Below are 20,062 nucleotides of genomic sequence, written 5' to 3'. Positions count from 1 at the left end.
GGCGGGACACGGACCCGCCGCCCTCACGTCAGCGCTCCCCCTTCCCCGGCGGGCTGCCCCGGCCGCGCAGTGCGTTGTGGGAGCGGCGCTGAGATGGCGGCGGCCGCCGCCGGGCTGAGCTGGAGGCGGGTGTCCTCCTTCACGGGGCCGGTGCCACGCTCCCGCCACGGGCACCGCGCGGTCGCCATCCGAGAGCTGCTCATCATCTTCGGCGGCGGCAACGAGGGCATCGCCGACGAGCTGCATGTCTACAACACGGGTGCGCGGGGCGGGGCCCCGCCGCGGGGGGGACAGCGGCAGGGCTGTCCCGTCTGTGACCGCCGGTGGCACTGGGCTCCGCACGGCGCTAGGGATCCCCCCCACCAGGCCTCCCGCCCTCCCCCAGCACTGCCGGCGTGGGGCCTGGCCGATGGGGAGGCGGGCGGGCTGAGGAGCTGCCCGGAGCCGAAATGGCGAAATGGCCCAGGGAAGACCCTTGGGCCAGGGGTCTTCCTTGGGTAGTGCTGCGCCCTGGCTGGTACTGCGGGGCTGGTGCTCCTTGCTGGGGAAAAGCGACTGGGAGGATCGTCCGGTGCGTGTCGCGGCTTCGCTGCTGTCCCCAGCTGTCGCGCAGGGATGCGGAGCCTCTCTTCCCTGGCAGGTCGCGACTGAAGGGTGGCAGGCGGGATTAGTCCCTACGAGTGTCCCCCTCCTTTCCTCTGGTGGCGGCAGCTCACCAGAGCCGAATGCGCTAGAATGTGAATCCTGTCTGGAAAAGTGAACGTGTTGGCATCGGGAGCCTTTCCAAACAGGAAGCTGCCCAAGACCGATTTTATTTGTGAAAGATCAGATGCCCACATAGTTACTGTGTGGAATGCTGGATGAGGCTGGAAAACTTGCGTGTAATTTCAGGGCTTGGGCCGAGACGGGGGAGTTCAGTGACTGATCTGTGCTTCTCAGTCAGACAGTGTTGGCTGCTTGAGGTTTTTCCAGGCAGATTTTTCCCGGATAGCTTAAAGATTTACTATGCTTAAATCATATTTCTGACGGGAGAACGAAAAAAATCTCTTGACCTTTCTGTTCTGACAAGTAATCCAAAGAAAACTGTTAACATAGTTATGCCATGAGAACAGAGGTTCTGATGAGTGCTTTTTGAGTGAGTCTTGTCATGACTTGGTTTTTTTCTTCCCAGACTTTCTGCTTAAGGTGTTTCCCTTTTGCAGCAGTACAAAAAGCATCATGATTTGGTTGCTCTGGTTTCTGGATGAGTGCTTGGCCCATAGTGACCTTTTTATTCTGGGGTTTAAGATGCAGGGTTATGACCTGAGCTGCTCGAGTGTGGAATGTCATCCATGGCCCTTGCTGTGCATGTGATGATTTTTGAGGAGCTGGCACACAGTGAGAGCATCTTAATCCCCTGCAGCAACACTCACTGGAAGCTTCTAATTTCCCACTTCTCGTCTTCATGCTCATAAAAAAGTGTAGGAAAAAGAAGACTTTGTCTCCTGTAATTCTTAAATTTCAGAACACTTTAGGCACCACTGTGCTGCTGCTGGATCAGACAGTCTCACTTGTTTTTTCTTCACTCTGTGCCTCTCCTCTTCCACTCTGTGGGTATTAAAATGGGTCCCAGAACAGTGTAATTAGTTTTTGAATAGGGCTATTAAGTCCAGGCACAGTGCCATGCTGCTGTAGTTCTAATAGTTCTCTTTCTAGGGCTAGCTCCCAGTTAGCATGGTTATCTCGTGTGTGGAACTGCACTTGTGTTCCTCATTAGCCTCTATTCTTGGCAAGTTTATTAAATTGCTGGATGACCCTTCATGACTGACTTAGCTACAGTGACCTCATGGGCTTATTCATCTACTGAGTAACATTGGTTTGATAGAGGTGTTTGCTTTTCTTGTTATTAAAGAAAATAAGAATTAATTTAAAACTTAATGTGAAGCAAATAGCCGTAGTTATCTGCAGATAAAAGGAAATTCTTTAAAAAGCAGAGGTGTTTAAAAATATGTTTCAGTGTTTGAAATATTTTTCTAATCTATTTTTCTGGGTTTTGTCTTTTTATTTCGTAGTTACGAATCAATGGTTCCTTCCTGCTGTAAGGGGAGATATTCCTCCAGGCTGTGCGGCACATGGATTTGTTTGTGATGGTACCAGAATACTAGTTTTTGGAGGAATGGTTGAATATGGAAGATATAGCAATGATTTATATGAATTGCAGGTAGGAAATGTATGAATATGTTTTGATTTTCAGGACTACTATATTTATCTGTTTATGAAGAAACACATTTTATTTTACCAACTGTAGAGGAAAGTTAGATGACCTTTGCTCTTCTTCAGAAGATATTTTCCATCCTAGGAATCTAAAGTTTATTCTAAATAACTTTGAAATAGAGACGTTAATCTAGTCTAAATAAAGTATAATGTATTTAATATTTTTTATGGTTAGCTCTTACATATCTGTTTTAATTAATGTCCTAAGAAAAGCTCAGCATTCCCTTAAAAATAATTCAGAAAATATATAAGTGTTAATATTATATGAATTCTATTTGTTATGACAGTCTATCAGTGAAGTTGTTTTAAAATAAATTTTTCTTGTCTTCAAGGCAAGTCGATGGCTCTGGAAAAAAGTAAAACCTCAAGCTCCTTCAAATGGATCACCACCCTGTCCTCGGCTTGGCCACAGCTTTTCTTTGTATGGTAACAAGTGCTATTTATTTGGTGGCCTGGCAAATGAAAGTGAAGATTCAAATAATAATGTTCCCAGGTATGCTGATTTGTTTTTGAATTTAACTGCTTCATAAACAAATTACTTGATTTGACAGATTTGAAAAGGAACATTCTAGGCAGGCTGTCCTGCACACCAAGTGCTCAAAGTTGGATTATTTGTGCAGTAAAGGGGTTATGTGCAAAGAAAGGTTAAGTGTTACTTCTGCTAATCCTACAATATGGAGCACTGAGTGACAGCTCTGACACTTTTGTAGGGCAACCTGAGTAGGCTTTCATATTTCTCCTGGTATTTTGGGTGATGTTTTTAAGAATAGCTTGTTAGAATTACCTCAATCAGCAGAGTCTCATGAGTCATCAGGAATTCATGATGGATGTTTCTTCTGTATTGCTGTGAAAAACAAGTTATCAATTCATCTGGAAATTGTTTACAGCTGAAGTTGCTATTATTGTAAGAAACTGTGCTATAGTGCTGAGGTTTTATACCCACATTCACCTGCAGTTCAGAGCAGTTATATCCACTGAGCTATAAACTGGCAATTTCAAGCTCAGTAAACAAAAGGTATCTGGTGTGAATGCCAAGATTCAAAGACCGTTCTCTAAAAACAACTTGCTGATGGATTCAGCAACAAATGGCTAACTGTGCATTGGCCAGCCTGAAGCAGCTTCTTACCTTCATTGCCTTAAGAGTTGCAGGAATTTTTCTTTAATACCTCTTGTGGTCATGTATTTCCCACAGCTTTGCAGTTTATTGTGTGTCCATATGTAGCAATTTTTGCAAGAAATGTTGTTTTCATGTTTCTTTCAATGTAGCAAATAAGAGAGCATGTTTTCTCAAAGGAAAGAAATTATAACTGGTAAATTTTTTTTTGTTTGAAATCTATTTTGAATTCAGATTTGGTACTGCCCACAATGCATCAAATGTTTTGACAGTTTCGAACTCTGCACTCTCCCAAGACAGAAGTCTGTAATACCTGGAAGTGGTCAGGGTTTAAAATGCACTTGTCATGCTTCTAAGTGAGTTTTTAATACTTTGACAATAATACTCTAGATATTTAAATGATTTCTATGAACTGGAGCTGCAACATGGGTCTGGCGTGGTTGGCTGGAGTATTCCTGTGACCAAAGGAATCTTGCCATCTCCCCGAGAATCTCACACAGCCATAGTGTACTGCAGAAAAGATGTGGGAAGCCCAAAGATGTATATTTTTGGAGGCATGTGTGGCTGTCGGCTTAATGATCTCTGGGAACTTGACATAGGTGAGTTGGTTTGCCAGTAGAAGTCAGTGCTTACTGGCTGAGGGGAAAAATTACAGTATACAATGGTTAATGGCATGCTGTGGTGCAGATATTATTGAGACTGACACCGTAGTGTTAACCGTTTGTAATATTTGGAATTAAATAGGTTGATTGCATATATTATCCTCACCGATTATGGGTACTCCATGAGACAGATATCATAGTCTTTAAAACACTGTAAAGAAACCAAGTTGAATAACGATAATGAAACCATAATTTTTGTTTTTGATAAACACTTAGTTTGTCAGTATTTCCTGTGATTTTTTTAAAAAGAAGTTCCAAGTGCTTGTTATTGCACACTTCTTCTAAAAGTAGCCATCTTAAAAAGGTGAAATTTAGCTTTGCTGAATATTAGAGGTAGGTCCCCTCCTAAAATCCAGGGAGTGAAATATGTTGCAACAAGACAATTTTTTTTTTTTTTTTTTTTTTGAGGATTTTGTGCTCTTTCTTTTAGGAACAATGACCTGGTCAAGACCAGAAACCAAAGGGACAGTACCACTTCCTCGCAGTCTCCATACGGCCAATGTAATAGGAAACAAGTATGTCTGTTGTTAAAAGCTCAACTCTAGAAAGGTACACCTAGTAGGAGAATGATGATGCTTATCTACTACTGCTCAGTATAAACATCAGCCCTGTAGTTTTCTGCTGCTGTTTCAGTGCCACTATTAACTCAAGGGTAGCAAACTGTCAGTGTTTCCATCCAGCAGGACAATCTGCCCAAGCCACCAGCAGCTTTCTGGGCCTCTTGGAGCACCTTTGTGCATTCTGGGGCAGCCTCAGCTGGGGTTGAGCTCTGTCAGGAGCAAGCTTCAGTGCCTCTGTGTGTCTGACACAGATGAGGTAGCTATGCAAAGAAACTTCTCAAAGAGGAAAACTAGTTCTAGGCAAAACTATTCCCCACTTTTTCTGCAGTCTGTCCCTCATTACTCTGTTTCTTGCCAATATGGTTTGTTTTGGCATTGACAGAATGGATTTTTAAACATGGGTTTCAGTCCATTTTGTATCAATTTACAAGCTGGCATGAGGAGAAAGAGGCAAGGGAGTAAAGAAGTATGAAAGCTTTATATTTTCTGATGCAACAGCTTAGCTTTTTATTATTTACGTAAAATGTTAGTAGTTTGTAGCCTTCATTATATTTTAAAATTTTGATATCTGAATTATATAAAAAATTAATATGATGCCAGTCATCTTATTTTAGCATGACTTACTGAGGGCTCTGCAGTAAAGGATTGTAGAAATTCTGTTGCATGTGTAGGATTTTTGGAGAGCATTAGCAGTTTGATGGTTTGCTAAATGTTACAGTATTAACTACTGTTTCTAGGAAGTTTTTTCAGAAGTTTCTGGGACTTTTTTGTGTGGTTGAGTTTTTTAATCAGTCAGTTTACTCAGAAATTTCAGGAGGTAGATGTCCGCAACAGTACTTCATAAAGACAGCAGATACAAATAGAATTTGGTGTGAACCAGAACTGTAACACACTGGAAATGTTCCTTTTTATCCTAGTTTGAGAGAGCACATGCAGCACGTCTAGATGTTAATTGGTGTTTCTTTTCTTTTTCCCTCTTCCCTCTTCTGTATTTCAGAATGTATGTTTTTGGTGGATGGGTTCCACAGTCAGCAGTAGGTGAAATTTCTGCTCCTGATGGTGAATGGAAATGCACCGGTTCCTTTTCTTACCTTAATTTGGGTTAGTGTTTCTGCCTTTCTGGGAGTGGGTATTTTGAATTAGTATTTTCTTAAAAGAGCAGAGCAACTATTTTGAAGAACTTCAGAAAAGTTTAGAACACATAGTTGTAATCCTGGCTGACTAAAGAAGTTGCCAGTTTCTTGCACATTACTTGAAAAGTAATATTTTAGTTATTATTTTTCTTTGAAGATTTAGCAGGTTTGCTGCTTCAAATCTTTGTTAATACAACTTTAATGCTAGGTAATGTCAATACTCCTTCTTCATTTATAGAAGAACACAGGAGACAGATTCTGAAATGAGGTTTTTCTAAGCATGTTAGAACTATCCCTGAATTCTCAACTTCTGATCTATTTGCCTGAGAGAGATAACCAGAGGTCAGAAAATTCAGCCTGTATGAATTGATTTTATCTTGCACGCTAATTGGAAAGTGACCTTCTCTTCCTAATATTTCCATTTTAACTGCAGCTGTCTATAAAAAGAGAGGTGATTTATTTTCATTTTTTTCTGAACAGTTAAGTGTGTTAACATCTTTATTTCTTGTTTTGGAAAACATCTAGAAACTGAATGCTTTGAGTTTCATTTACTAGATACCACAGAATGGATAGGTCTGATCTCAGATTGCCAGGAGGACAAAAGTAACTTGTTACCAGGGCCAAGAGCAGGACACTGTGCTGTGGCTGTTGGCACTCGTCTGTATATCTGGAGTGGCAGAGATGGTTACAGAAAAGCTTGGAACAATCAAGTTTGCTGCAAAGATCTTTGGTACCTTGATACTGGTGAGTCAGAAATAAATAAGAGACTTGTACTATGTTCTTTATTAACATATGGAAAGCTTGCATGACTGATGATCAAACATTAAAGCTGTAGCAAACTTGAAGAATATTTATATTTTAAAAATTGTTTTTAAATCGTGCTTTACTGCTGGTTGTTTAAAGGCTATTACTTAAAATGAAAAAAATTAGGAAGGCTTGTTTAAAGCCTCTGAAAAAACTTAGTGCTAAATTCTGCTCTGCATGCTATAGTCAGCTGATAAAAGATGCTAAACTTTTTGCCTAAACTCAGGGTTCCTGGCCTCTTTTTAGTGATCTTTTCTGCTACTACTTACTTTTTTCACCAAATTCCAAATCCCTTCTCTTGGGATCATTGCTGCTGCTGCTGATTCCTCATCTCTTAGACTGCAAAAAGATACTCTTCAGTCTAAGAAGGCACCAAATTGTTCCTGGGGATGAAGGGATTTCTGGAGGCTAATCACTCATTAGTAGCTGCATTGATAGCAGGTTACTGCATTGGGAGAGAGGGAATTAGAATAGAACTTTTTTTTTCCTGTTTCATTTTTCTCTCAGAAAATGAAAAAGAGTAGCAGGGGAGGACTTAAGACTTCAGCCTGGTCAGGCATAGAGGCGCGTGAGTGGAGCAAGCCGTTGACATTAGTCATGTCCAAGCTTCAGCCTGTGCAGAAGAAGTTAGAGCAAAAGCTCACTTCAGCTATACAGAGCAAGCAAAAAGGAAGAGGAATAATTTATGAATTAGAGGAATATGTAAAGCTTTAAGAGCCAGAGAGATACCTGCAGTGTTTCAGGAAAGCACAAGAGTCTCCTGTCTCTGTAATCCCTACAGTGATGTAGCTGCAACCCAAAGGCCTACTGGCAGCAGAAGAACCATTAAAAACAAAGCATCAAAACTGGAGCATTTTTGAACACTTTGAAAAGACACTTCATAATTCTCTGTCTTGACTTGCCCCCTTTGACAGTGGTTTCTTGTTGAATGTATGTTGGTATACATTGTACATCAGTGAAAAAGGAGCAACTGATTTTACTTGCAATATGCAGCTATTTAATAAACTGGTATGGGAGTGCAATTTCTAACATGCCGTCTGTGTTTTATGGGTTTCCTGTAGAGAGACCTCTAGCACCATCCCAGGTACAGCTGATCAGAGCTACAACCAACTCTTTTCAATTGAAGTGGGATGAAGTACCTACAGTTGAAGGATATCTTCTTCAATTACATGCTGACTTGCCAGTGCCACCACTGGCTGGAATTCCTGGTACTGGCGTTCCTGAGACATCAGTGCTGAGTTCACAAGGTAGCAGTCAGATCACATTACACAAATGCTCGTGCACAGGCAGACTGGAGGGTTGCATAAGTAATAAATATGAGTTTGTTTTTTAAAGAACCATTCTGTGAGAGAGAGAGGCCCTGTTTCTTTGGTTATTCTCCAAATGCCTGCATCATAATTGTGGCAAACTCCCCTTTCACTTGTTTCCGTTGGTTTTGGCCAGCTATCTGAATTATCAAGATATTTGTAGAATGCTGGGCACAAGGAAACAGTGAGGAAGGGATTTTATCTGACTGTTTAATTATACAATTTCATTTCAAACTTTACAATAAAGTTTTCCTTCAGGCAACTTTGGCCTCCCTTTTTCTTACTGAAATAAGTTAAAACTGTCATAATATTAAGTTTTACATAACTGATGGGAATTTGCTTTTGTTTACCTGCAAGGTGGCTGTTCTCTCCATCAGAGTCCACAATCATTGCCTAGCATTCCTTATGCAGAAGGGAAGGTGGATCATCCCAGCCAAACAAATAATCTCATTCCTAATAATGTAAGTGTAAACTGAAAAATGCTTCAATGTCAAAACAGTGTGGCAAGGTAGTGAACTGCCAGAACATTTCTCAGTTTTAAAACTCCCTGCATACTTTTTAGGTCTTAGAAAAAAAAATGCAAATAAAACAAAAAGAAAGACACCTGCTGATGTAGTTGTCTGTTTTCTTACTTACTTCTTGCTTTATGATTGAGACACAATATTTCAAGTCCTCTTCTTGTTAATGCAGAAGGGAATTGCAACTGTATTGTCTTCCACAATGCCAACTGTGAGTCTGACACCAATAGGAATACTATTCATCCTCAGAATGTTGGTGACATTAATGTGGGAAGCAAAAAGAATAAAACATATTCCTTCTTTGTTAGGCTATTTTTATGGTAGTCTACTTATTTGTAGGTTCCTACAGCAGGTTAAATCCAGTTATTATCTGTGGTGTGCAGTTGTACATGTTCCTCTGTTTCACCAATTTAACAGAAATAGTGAGGACAAACTCTGGCTAAAGGATCTCATCTTTAGAACTTTGGACCATTTCTTAGTTTTGTAAAGTCTGAGATCTGTATGGGATCTATAATGTATTCCTGGAGAAAACACATGTAGAAATACCATAAATTTCACTAAGAGTAGAAGTATCTCAAGTACATGTCAGGATAGCAAAGGTTGAAAGCCTCTGTAATTGTGATTTTCCCCATTGCCCAGAGTCCCCCCAGTAGACTAGGTAGGTAATGAAATGCCATGTAATGATAAAATTTAGTGTGACTCTTCCAAGTCTACTCAGTGTTTGAGTCTTTGTTTTATAATGATTAAGATAAGGATTGAGAGATTGATTTCTTGGTCTAATTTAAAGTATTAGAAGGAATCGTTGGAGGAGTTTATATTGTTGTTTATGAGCAAGCATTTTCATGCTATGTTTGCAATTGAAATTTCTGAACTTTGCAGTTTAATATTAACAAATGTGTTGTTTTGGTTAGGTCCAAGTTGCTCTTTCATCCAGTTCAAAAGTAGAAGGAAAAGAGAAGGTTCCAGCACCTGCAAACAAGGTTACACAGGAGACTATGAAAAACCACACAGATGCTACAGGATTCAAAGAATCAAATGCCCCTTCTCTTTTGCCTGTTTGTACTTCTTCAAGTAAGATGACTGTAGAAAAAAAAATAGAGGGAAAAAAAGTGAGAGTTAAGATTCATCTCAAAAACATAAAATAAGATTGTTTCTGTCTTGCAGTTTAAAATTATTTAAGAGTCCTTTGTAGTTTAAGAAACCCAACTTGTGTTAGTTATTACTAAATGTATTTTTAGAAGATATGAAGAAAATTGAAAACTTAACTTGTTTGAAGTTCTGCAAGGTACATGAAATTTTCAATATATTCTTTATTATATTGGACAATCTGTCTATTTAAACATAAATAGCCATTTTTAGCATCAAGTAAAAAGGGACAGATGACATTTTACAACATTATGGTCATAGTAACTCCAAACAGACACTGTGTCTATCTGTTAGCTATTGGCTGATGTAAAATTTCAGGCGATGGAGAGGCAGGCATGTTTCTCTCTGACTATAGAGGAAGGAAAAGATGACAAGGCTCTGATTTATGCATGTCACTGAAGTGCCTTAAATTCAGTGTAGTGAATCCAGGTTTAATCACCTGATCTGTTTATATTTGATCTCAATGTATTTTATAGGTAGTTGGATTTTTATTTTCTTCACAGTGTAATTTAATTAAAATGTGGAAATCTTGGTTCTTATTGCTAAGTGAGAAACAGACTTCTACAGGGGTTAATCTTAAATTGATCGTTAGAAATCTGTGATAGTGATTTGTGTGGACGCTTTATTTTAGTAGGGTTTTTCCCAAAATTAATTTTTTTGTGACGAGATACATAAAAACCAGCAAACTTAAAATAACTGTTTACATACACCTATTTATGACTGTGGAGATAGACTCCTGTTCAGTTATAAACCTAAAGTTAGCATTAGCAATCAATATAATCAGATCTGTTCTAACCTAATTCTGAGCTTAACTCAGGCTTTATATGAAACTAAATCCATTAGACTAAGGTGAGATTTGGTGCATTATCAATATTGAATTCTTGCTAATATTTTCTTCTTTTTTAAGGTGCTCAGACATCTGCAAATGTAGGTGAATTACATGACTTGGACAAACAAAGTGATAATCCTGATGCTTCTGTATACAGTACTGTCTCCAGCACACAAAATATGGTAACCCAGCAGGCTGTTAAAACTGAATCATCAAGTACAAATGGGGCAGTTGTTAAAGATGAAACTTCACTAACAACATTCAATTCAAAATCTGAAGGTTTGAAATGTGTTTCACATACTGTATTTTGAGCCATATATTTCTAAGGCCATCAGAGTTTCTATAGTGTTGTGGGATTCCCATCTTGAGTAGTACCTGGGATGTAGATAGGGCTTTGAGCATTGAAGACCTTGTGCAGCCTGGATGATCTCTGCTAGGATTTATACATCTTTTAAAATCAGGATATTCCTTCTATGTATTTGTAAATCACCATGTATTTATGCAGAGGTCCATTTTCTAAGTATCAGTGGTAGCCTGTTTTGCTGCTCGTTGCACATTTACTTTCATTCAGTGCTTGTCTATGTAGTCAGCAACAGACTAAAATGGTAACCTTGAATGATTTTGACTTTAAGGAACTGACCTCTGTAATAAATATGGCCAGTTAATGTGGCCAGCTCACTGCTGGTCTAATGTGCTGGCCTCTTCACAGTCTGCTGGAAATACCCAAAATAAGCAGCAATGCAGAACATAAATGGGTAGTTTTTCAAGTTTTGTTTTTGACAAATATCTATAGGCAGTGCTTGTTATTGTTTTGATTGTTAACTAAAGAACTGTATTCTCATATTGATGTTGTGTGTATAGTGTATTTTTTACCAAGCAGTACTGTATTTTAAGAGCAGAACCCAGGAACACAAGTATAGAATACTAATACTCCCATGTGTTACTCATGTGCCTAATTTTTTTTCTTCAAAGATTCTATTTTAAATTTAATGAATGCTCTGTTCCCATTTGTTAAGGTTGTTTACAGTTAAACTGCTTATGTTCAGAATTCAGACTGTATTGATGTCAGAAAAAATGCAATCAAATTAAGAATTCACACTTAGACTATTCATACATGTCCCCAGTATGTGCCTCAATCTGGTATTTAGATTATTTGTTCACAAATATTTTATATCAATTTCATAAAGCTGTCACTTTTTAGGTTTTTCTGAGTCCTGCCTTCTGTTTGTATTATCTGTAGCAGCCTCCAGTGCCAGACTCTCAGAATTGTTCTGTGAATTTGATAGAAGCCAAAATTAGTTTGTGTTATAAATAGAACTGCACGCAAAAGAAGTCTGAGATATTCTTGTGCAACAAATACTTGTAAATGGCTATTGAGGTCAACTTTCATACTCTGTGGGTTTTGTATTAAATTTTTTCTATTGCTTACGTTTTTAAAATTTAATGTTTTGTTTTTAGCTGCTGAAACTGCTTATGTCACGCCTTCAACAAGGGTCAGTACTGGACAGACAAATGATTCACACTCTTCTGTAAGTCTGAAAAAGTATTATCAAATTGCTTTACCTCCTGTTCTGTTGATTAGTTGTAAGGGCTGTTTTCCTTTAATTATATTTTTGAAAGAAAAGCAGTGTTTATTTTGAGCTTGGAGTGAATAATACAGGGGTAAATATTTCTGTTGTAAAACTAATTGCATTGTGTGTGTTAGATGTGAGTCTGAGTGGCATTTGTGTAGCTGGGAGGAGATCCAAGTACATGTTTCAGCTGTTGAATAATTTTTCTCAACTGGCACAGTGGAATGGTCTCTGGTGCATGATGTGCAAATGTAAAAAGTTTTCCTGTATGCACAACTGAATGTAGAATGAAGTATATATTAGATCAGACTAGTGTTAGCTGCTGATTCCATAGATTTGAAACGTAACTGAACTGACATCTTGATGTTTTTCCCTAGAGGAGATGGGGACTGACTATGCAAGCTGTAAATACTGCCTGAAAAAGTAAATGCTTCCTATTTCACCTGCTTACAACTTAATACACAAACCCAAGGTGCCACTGTTGCCACCAAAAGTGAGAAACTAAGGATGGGGAGAAGCAGCTGCTACCAGAGGGTGGGGTGCTTTTGCCAAGAGCAGCTGCAGCTCCTGCCCCATTTCCATGCTAGCAGGATCATGGCCTGTCTGTGCTGGGCACCTGACTGTGCAAGTGCCCTCCCTGGTGCCTGGAGACCAGCAAGAAAGCCAGTTTGTGTTCCTGGGTCAGTCAGGAGCAGTTTGCACGCCCTCCATCCCCATGGCCCCACGCCACAGCAGAGGGCTGTTCCCAGCTGCAGGCGAGTTCCGCAGTGCCTGACAAAGAGCGCGTGTGGGGCTGAGCTATAGCAGAGCCCCAGGGGGAGCTGCTGATGTTGGACCACGTTGGGAAACTTCTTGACCTCTGAGAGGAGGTCAAAACCTTGTCTCAACTACATGCTGCTACAGACACCTTGTTCTACAGTTTTAAGCTTCTTCCCCACCCCATACAGAATACCAGATGCGACATGTCAGCTGTTACTTTTTAAATGACAGACTGTGTCTCAGTATAAGAACCAGTTATAAGCATACGAACCAGTTGGTTTTGCACAGTATTTTAATAATACATGCATATTCATTTGAAGCATAAGAAAGTAACACTGGTATAAAAGGGGGTTGTCTCTTACATATACTAGAGCCTTGACATTTTTTTCCATGGCATTAAAGTGTGGGTAATCTACATGACGTGTTCTTCAAATACTAGAGAGCTCCCCAGAGGCTGCCAGCACCGGTGAAAACCAGGGACCGCCGGTGGTATGATGTGGGAATTTTTAAGAGCAACAGTGCTGTGGTGAGCCAGTTCTACTTGCTGCCAGAGGAAACACTGAACATCAATAGCAAGGTAGCTGTTACTTCTCTGGTATAACTTGCATATACCTATTTTAGAATTATTTGCTTATATAGTTCACAACAAAATATGGAATTTTGTAATACTGCAGCAGAATCTGATGCTTGTAGGAGTTGTATTTTGTGACCAGTAGTTCTTCATGTATTTTTCTCACCTTTTTTTACTATTTCCTAAACTAGATGAATTTCTTTTATTATTTATGTATGATAATACAAAATATCTTAATTTGCTATTGCTGATTCTTTTTTTTTATATGCCTTAGAAAACAGTTTTAAACTTATAAATTTTCAAGCCAGTAAAATTCTTAAAAACTAAAAACCTCACAATTTCTTAATATGTTATTTCAGTCCAGCATTGAAATGTTTCAGTTTCTTCTCTATTCCCAGAATCTTTGCATAAAAATTGTTGAAGATACTAGTAAGACATAGGCCAGGCTGTTTAAAAAGAGATCTGGAACTGTAGTGGCTTTTCTATTCGATCTTTCTAACTTAATATTTGGTACATATAAGTGGATACATGAAAATTATGAGTGTGAAACTTGCAAAAGTTTACCAGTTTTGATGGTAAAAGTGTAAATTAGTGACATCCTCGTTAACTAGAAACAAAAATTGTATTTTCTTGAGACAGAGACAAAATAACAGAAGCTTTCCTTTGCAAACACTTCACTATAAATATTCTATGTCTTAGTTTTAAAGAGCACAGTACATTGTAGTGTTTACATTAATTGTGGTTCTTTCACATTATTCAGTAGGAAAATAGTTCCACTGTCAGGATCACTGATACATCAATGCATATTTTAATCATGGAAGTATGGTAGCACATAATGTTTCAGAAAGCTGTTTTGTTACTAACTTACTGTGCTTTTCCTTCAAAACATTTTGATTACCTACCCATTGTACTGCAGTTCCTAATGTTAGAAATAACTGCTTTTGAAATAAATATAATCTAAAATATTTTTTAGGACAGAAGATTATATTAACTAAATCATAACTTATGTAGTTGTAAATGCTACTTTGTTTTAACTTTCCTGAGTAAAAATAACCACAAGGCACAGTTTAATTTAAATGACTGAAAAAATAGGATATCTTTTGGTCTAGACATGTAGTATTACATTGCATATTACATCAGCTGTCTTGAGGTGGACTACTGTGTCAGTCAAAACCTTTTCATAAATTCTGATGTAAGTACAGCAGTATTAAATGGATTTCAGTTTCAATTAAACTTTATTAATCTCAACACTTTATACTTTTTTAGGCTAATTGTGTTTATAATATTTTAAAAATTACCACAAATGTTACTTTATTTTCAGATGGAAGGTGCTGATGTACCAGACTACAGATTACTTAAGAAACAAGATCTGTTTCCAGGCACAGTGTACAGGTTCAGAGTTGCTGCAATTAATGGCTGTGGTGTTGGGCCTTTCAGTAAAATCAGTGAATTCAAGACGTGCATTCCAGGTTTTCCTGGAGCTCCTTCAACAGTCAAAATCAGCAAGGTGAGAAAAAGAGGTAATTCTCATTCTGATGTGCGAAATTCTGGTCACCAGCGTAATCTTGGAACTCTTAGTTATAGTTAGTTTTATTTCTAAATTAAAATTGTCATATAAAATAGTGTCCAAAGCTTACTTGGTTAACTCTGCTCAATACAATATTCTTTAAGAAATTTGCTAAAAAGAATTCTTTTAAGAGCTAATTATAGTTTCCCCATGATTTTCTAGTCTTGCATTATTAAATCTATAGGGGTTTACCACACTTCTTGAAGTCAAAAGACATCCTTATCTCCAGAGTCATGATAAGTTAGAATTTTTACATAATCTTTAGAATTTGGTGGTTTTTTGTATTGTTTAGATATTTATGGTTAGCTACATACTATCATATTTCTCTTTTTCTTCAGAGTGTAGACTGTATTCATCTTTCTTGGGAGCCTCCTGCTTCACCCTCTGGAAATATTTTAGAATATTCTGCCTACTTAGCCATCCGTTCCACGCAATTGCAGGAAAATCCAAGTCAGCTTGTATTTATGAGGATATACTGTGGTCTTAAAACCTCCTGCATAGTGACTGCTGCCCAGCTTTCCAATGCCCATGTGGATTACACCTCCCGGCCTGCCATAGTGTTCAGGATTTCAGCCAAGAACGAGAGAGGCTACGGCCCAGCCACACAGGTTCGGTGGCTCCAAGGTAAAGTCACTGTCACACAGTGACACACACAGACTGTCACACAGCATTTGAGTGGAGCAGGAGCTGTGCCTTTCTTCCAGAACCAACGCCTGTGAACTTCTTGAAATGTTGGTTTGTTCCTTATGGGAGTTTTATGCAATTCTAGTTGTTGCTTCTGACTTCCATAGAATTCACTTCAGCTCAGAAGTTTTTCAGTCTAATAAGAAAGAAGTAATCCAGTTATGTGCATTATGTAGATGACATACAGTGTAATCAGGGTTTTTTTCAGTCTTTTCGCCCTCCTAAATGGAAAAAAATTCCATCAGGTGATATAAGGTGCATTTTTGTGATGCATATACACTTCAAAATCTGTGTTAGAGCCAGAAGAGGTTTTGTCATCTTGTCCCTGGGCTTGAATTTGTACAGGTTCATGATGATTTGGGGATGGGAATGGATCCACTGAAAATAAAATTGGTGTTAGCCTGGTGAGTTCTGGCCTGCCTTATAAGTAAGCCAATCTAGGGTCTCAAGTTTTGCCAGTTTCTCATCCTGTTCCTTCCTGTTTCTGGCTTAGCTTTGTTGGGAGCTGGCTGTGCTCAGCAAGAGGTGCTGTGGGCACAGAGGAAGGTAGGAAGGGCAGAGTGCCCACCCCCTCGGGCCACAGGGAACTGTGGCGGGGGGGTAGCTGTCCTCAGCTGTTGGGCTGCGACCCACCTGTTGAATGCTCCACTGCTTGGTTTCTAATATGTGCTTTCTTAAGGTGGGGTGTAACAAGGAAGAAGTTGTCTTCTGTGATGTTCAGTATTTCAGTGCTTTATTTGGCAGGGGTTTTGACCATTATCTATATCCTACAACTCTGAAATAGTGTTTGTTTGAAAATGTTTGAGTGTGTACCCCATGTGAAATGATGAAACATTTAACAATGTCTCCTTTGTTTTGCAGATACGAAAACATCAGGCTCAAAGTAGAAACTACTTAATAAATCTCAAGTTTTGATTGTAGTGTTTATTGTAACTCTTGTACTATTTGTAAATGCTACAAATATTTTATTTTTGCATTGTTTTTATCTTTAAAATATATAACCTTTTTTACGTTTGACACATTGATGTTGTAGAGCCTTGCTCAGGTATGAGTATCATATAGAAAATATATTCTCTGTCCAGCAGCTCTTCTTGGTAGTGATAAGTTGAAATGTAAAGAACACAGAGTTTCAAATCAAAAATGAATAAAAGAATTGTCACCAGTAGTAGTATTTGAGGTAGAATCCCTGGGATTGCTACAGATCTTGCATAGATAATTCATAAGATTTGGGATATAAGCAAATTCTGTTTGGTTTCAGTTCCCTATACCACATTCTTCATTGTGGTGCCTGAGTACAAGGCCAAATTTTCCAGTTATTATATAGTAACTTAAAATGTCTAAATATTTTAATATATACTTTTTTTGTAAAGAAATGATTTTTTCTACTATTTGTAACAAATATCTTAATCTTGAAAGATATCCCCTGAAAATTTAAAAGGAAAAAGATAAATTTATCCATTGCTCTTATTACAAAAAACATAAATTCATTGTAAATGCACTACTATTACTTAAAATTACCCTTTTGTAGTTGTACAAATCTTAAACTTGTAAATACCAATGTTTACAAGAGACCTTTCTGGTCTTGTATGAAAACATCCATAAAATCCATTATCTTTTTTTTTTATTTTTAATCCATATGCTTTGCTTTTAGCATATGCTTGCTTTTTGCACTAATAATAACTTACCTCATTCCTGTGATAGTAATTATTTGTGTTGCTTCCATAATGTTTCTGTAAAACTTCAATCTGAAAATTTTAACCAAAGTTTAGAATACATGGTAAGCAATTTTGCACATATTATATGGCAACTTTCAACATATTTATTCCAGTTAATCTTACATGCTTGTTTGCTTTACCAATATATTCTACCAATCAAGTTCAGTATCTCCCTTTTACTATGCATCATTTTACATTAACTAGCTAGCTGATGAAATCAACAACCATTACTTCTAGGAATAAGTTGATCCATTCCTATGCGAAAAGAAAAAAATTGTTCACGGTAGTGAAATAAAGGTAAACATTTTAAATGCTATTTATGTATCTATATATAAAACTATGTTTACCAAATTGTAGAGGAAAACGGCTGAGTTGGACAAGGTCACTAGGTGAATAGATTGAGGCACCTAAATATGATTTATTTTAAAATAAAATATAAATTATTTACTGTGCAATGAAGTTTATACTTTGCACTTTAATTTTGCCCCAAATGCCAAAAGATTATACATCAAGGTAGAATTTCTTGCCTCTTCCAGTAAAATTTGTCTTAAGAGCATTTGTAAATATATAGACTAAAATTAATGATGTGCCTGGTTTGGTGGGAGTAGTGTCACTAAAATAGTAGAGATTGAGCAGCTCAAGTCTCCCAGAGCAGATTTAACAGCCAAGTGTTGGCTGCCCTGAGAATCAGGGTTATAACAAAGTGCTGGTACAGCCTTAATTATCGCAATGCATCACATGCTCCAATAGCATCTAGAAAGTGCTGGGGACCATAAATGACTATAATAGTGTTAATTGTGGCCCAGGAGTAACACATGTGGTTTGACTCCAGAGAAGAATCATGTTTTTATGACAATGACAGATATCCCAGTTTCACTTTAAACAGTGTTTATAGTATGAATGTATAGGACTTTTCCTGAAGTTAACTGGCTTTAAGATATTTGTGTTTTAATGGTCCATTTCGTCAGTTAGGATCTCACTACCAATACTGTCTGATAACTAAAGTACCATACAAATGAACTGTCAACTAGAAGAATAGAACTTGGTTTTTCTTCTTAGTACTGTGAAGGAAGCCTTTAGCCACACTTGTGGCTTTGATTTTGTTGGTTGATAGCTGTGATTGTAGAGTTGTTATTTAAGAATAAAACCTGTTGGGTGTGTCTGGGTGGAGTTTTTTGCACTTCGTTTCACATGCTTTGCACAATTTCTTTTTTCAGTGGGTGTGTCATGACTACCAAAGGGTAAAACTGTGGCATTTTCAATGAAAGTATAATTTCCTTGTGAGTGTGCTTTCTTCAGCTGACTTGATGTAAGATGTCACTTTCTCCTTTTTTGTGCAAGTTGGGTAACGTTGAATAGTGATCATATGCAACTTTCAGTTGCTCACAGTTTTACTTTATACTTTATGAAATTTTGGTACTGTAAAATACACTTTTTGGTCTGTTTTTAGAACTGTATTTATAATGTCTAAATCCCACCTGTTTGCCTATCAACTAGACATCAGACAAATATTGATTGTTCGATTTTAAAGTTTAGAAGACTGTTGACACCAGCTCTTTGAGACTCCATGTAATCCATTTATTTCAGATACTGCTAAAGGATATGTAACAGAAGCTGAAATCTAGCAGATTACTATATCCATGTTGTAGAAATGTCTAGATTTACTGAACTCCTTAGGGAGGTTGTGACTGTGTAAGCATAGGACAGTCATGCCAGTTATGGCAGGCACTGCTACAGCTTCATCTTCAGATGTTCTTGTGAAAGTGGAAATTAAGTGAACAATAACCTACACTTTGTGTTTTCAAAGTAATTATAGCAATATCTTTTGAATGTAGTTTGGAGTAGAGCACATGATCATACCATAAACTCTGAAGATATAGTAAGTATTACTATTGTTTTCTGATTATTTCAGGATAGCGAATTTGATGTGAACTTAATCTTACAGCCTGTTACTTAATGACCTCTACAAGGAAACTGACATTTTGTACTATACAAGTTGATTAGTCTTATTTTGAAGCATTGTTTGTTCTTTGTAATAAAGTGGTTGTCCTATCAAACACATTGTAAATACTGAAGTGTGTATGTTTTTTTCTGAGGTGTACCTGTACAAGCTTGGAATTTCTGATGTGGAGAGTGAGTAAATTTCTCAAATTGGGGAAGAGGGTTTAATGATAAGCACTGTCATAATACTACTCTTCTATAAATAGTCTCCTAAGTTAATTCTTGGTTACCTCATGAGCTTTTTCCCTAGTTGAGGTTCTCCAATATCCCTGCCCCACCTTTTGCAGTTGCTGTGCACTCACCATTACTCTGCCTCCTTTCATGCCTTTGTGCCTGCCTCTGAACTGAAATTTTGACATTACTTCCCCAGTCATACAGGGGTCATATTAGTGATCTGACAAAGAGTTTGGTGTTGCTTTGTTGCAGTTTGTTAAAAAGATGTGTGAGCACAAAGTCTGCTCAGAAGGCTCCTACTAAGGATTTGAATTGTGTTCATGTCCAGCTCTGCTCAAAATGACACCATCTTTTATGGCAGCTGACTATGGGGAACTCTTGTGGGAATAAGCAGTACATGTTGCAAGAAGCAGGGGAGCAGAGAAGAGCAAGTGAACTGAAAGGTCTACTGGATTGTTTCTAGACCTCCTTAAGAGACTTCACATGAGAAACTGCTAAAACATGTCTGTTCCAGATTGATTCCTTCTTTGTGTTCCTAGCTATTGTAATAATGGTTGTTGTCTTGTTATTTGTGATGCTTGCATTAGTGGAAAACAAACAGGAAGGCCTAAAACATCAGTGAAGAATCCTCTCCTGCTCTTTTCTTTCTGTTAATAAGATTTTAAGAGTAGGAGTTATTTTCTCTTGAAGGCAA

At 38.0% G+C, this 20,062-nt stretch overlaps 1 protein-coding gene across 2 annotated transcripts; it reads left to right on the top strand.

The window, feature by feature from the left end:
• The first annotated feature begins 53 nt into the window (after window positions 1–53).
• Window positions 54–19,261, top strand: HCFC2 (host cell factor C2). Of its 2 annotated transcripts, none has more exons than XM_038153326.1 (16): window positions 54–259; window positions 2,052–2,200; window positions 2,586–2,746; window positions 3,758–3,966; window positions 4,460–4,544; window positions 5,587–5,690; window positions 6,278–6,466; window positions 7,588–7,773; window positions 8,191–8,294; window positions 9,263–9,422; window positions 10,405–10,605; window positions 11,785–11,855; window positions 13,096–13,233; window positions 14,549–14,734; window positions 15,133–15,418; window positions 16,340–19,261. In XM_038153326.1, exons 1-16 carry the CDS (start codon window positions 94–96, stop codon window positions 16,363–16,365), a joined length of 2,421 nt encoding a protein of 806 aa, XP_038009254.1. In that variant the 5' UTR covers window positions 54–93; the 3' UTR covers window positions 16,366–19,261. The 2 variants fall into 2 exon arrangements, with proteins under 2 accessions (XP_038009254.1, XP_038009255.1); XM_038153327.1 differs by having other exon boundaries at window positions 9,263–9,455.
• The last annotated feature ends 801 nt before the right edge of the window (window positions 19,262–20,062 follow it).

This window comes from Motacilla alba, chromosome 1A (genome assembly GCF_015832195.1).
Source record: "Motacilla alba alba isolate MOTALB_02 chromosome 1A, Motacilla_alba_V1.0_pri, whole genome shotgun sequence".
Classification (NCBI taxonomy): domain Eukaryota; kingdom Metazoa; phylum Chordata; class Aves; order Passeriformes; family Motacillidae; genus Motacilla; species Motacilla alba.
The sequence above is the reverse complement of the archived record's forward strand: the minus strand, read 5'-3'. Positions and strand labels throughout refer to the sequence as shown.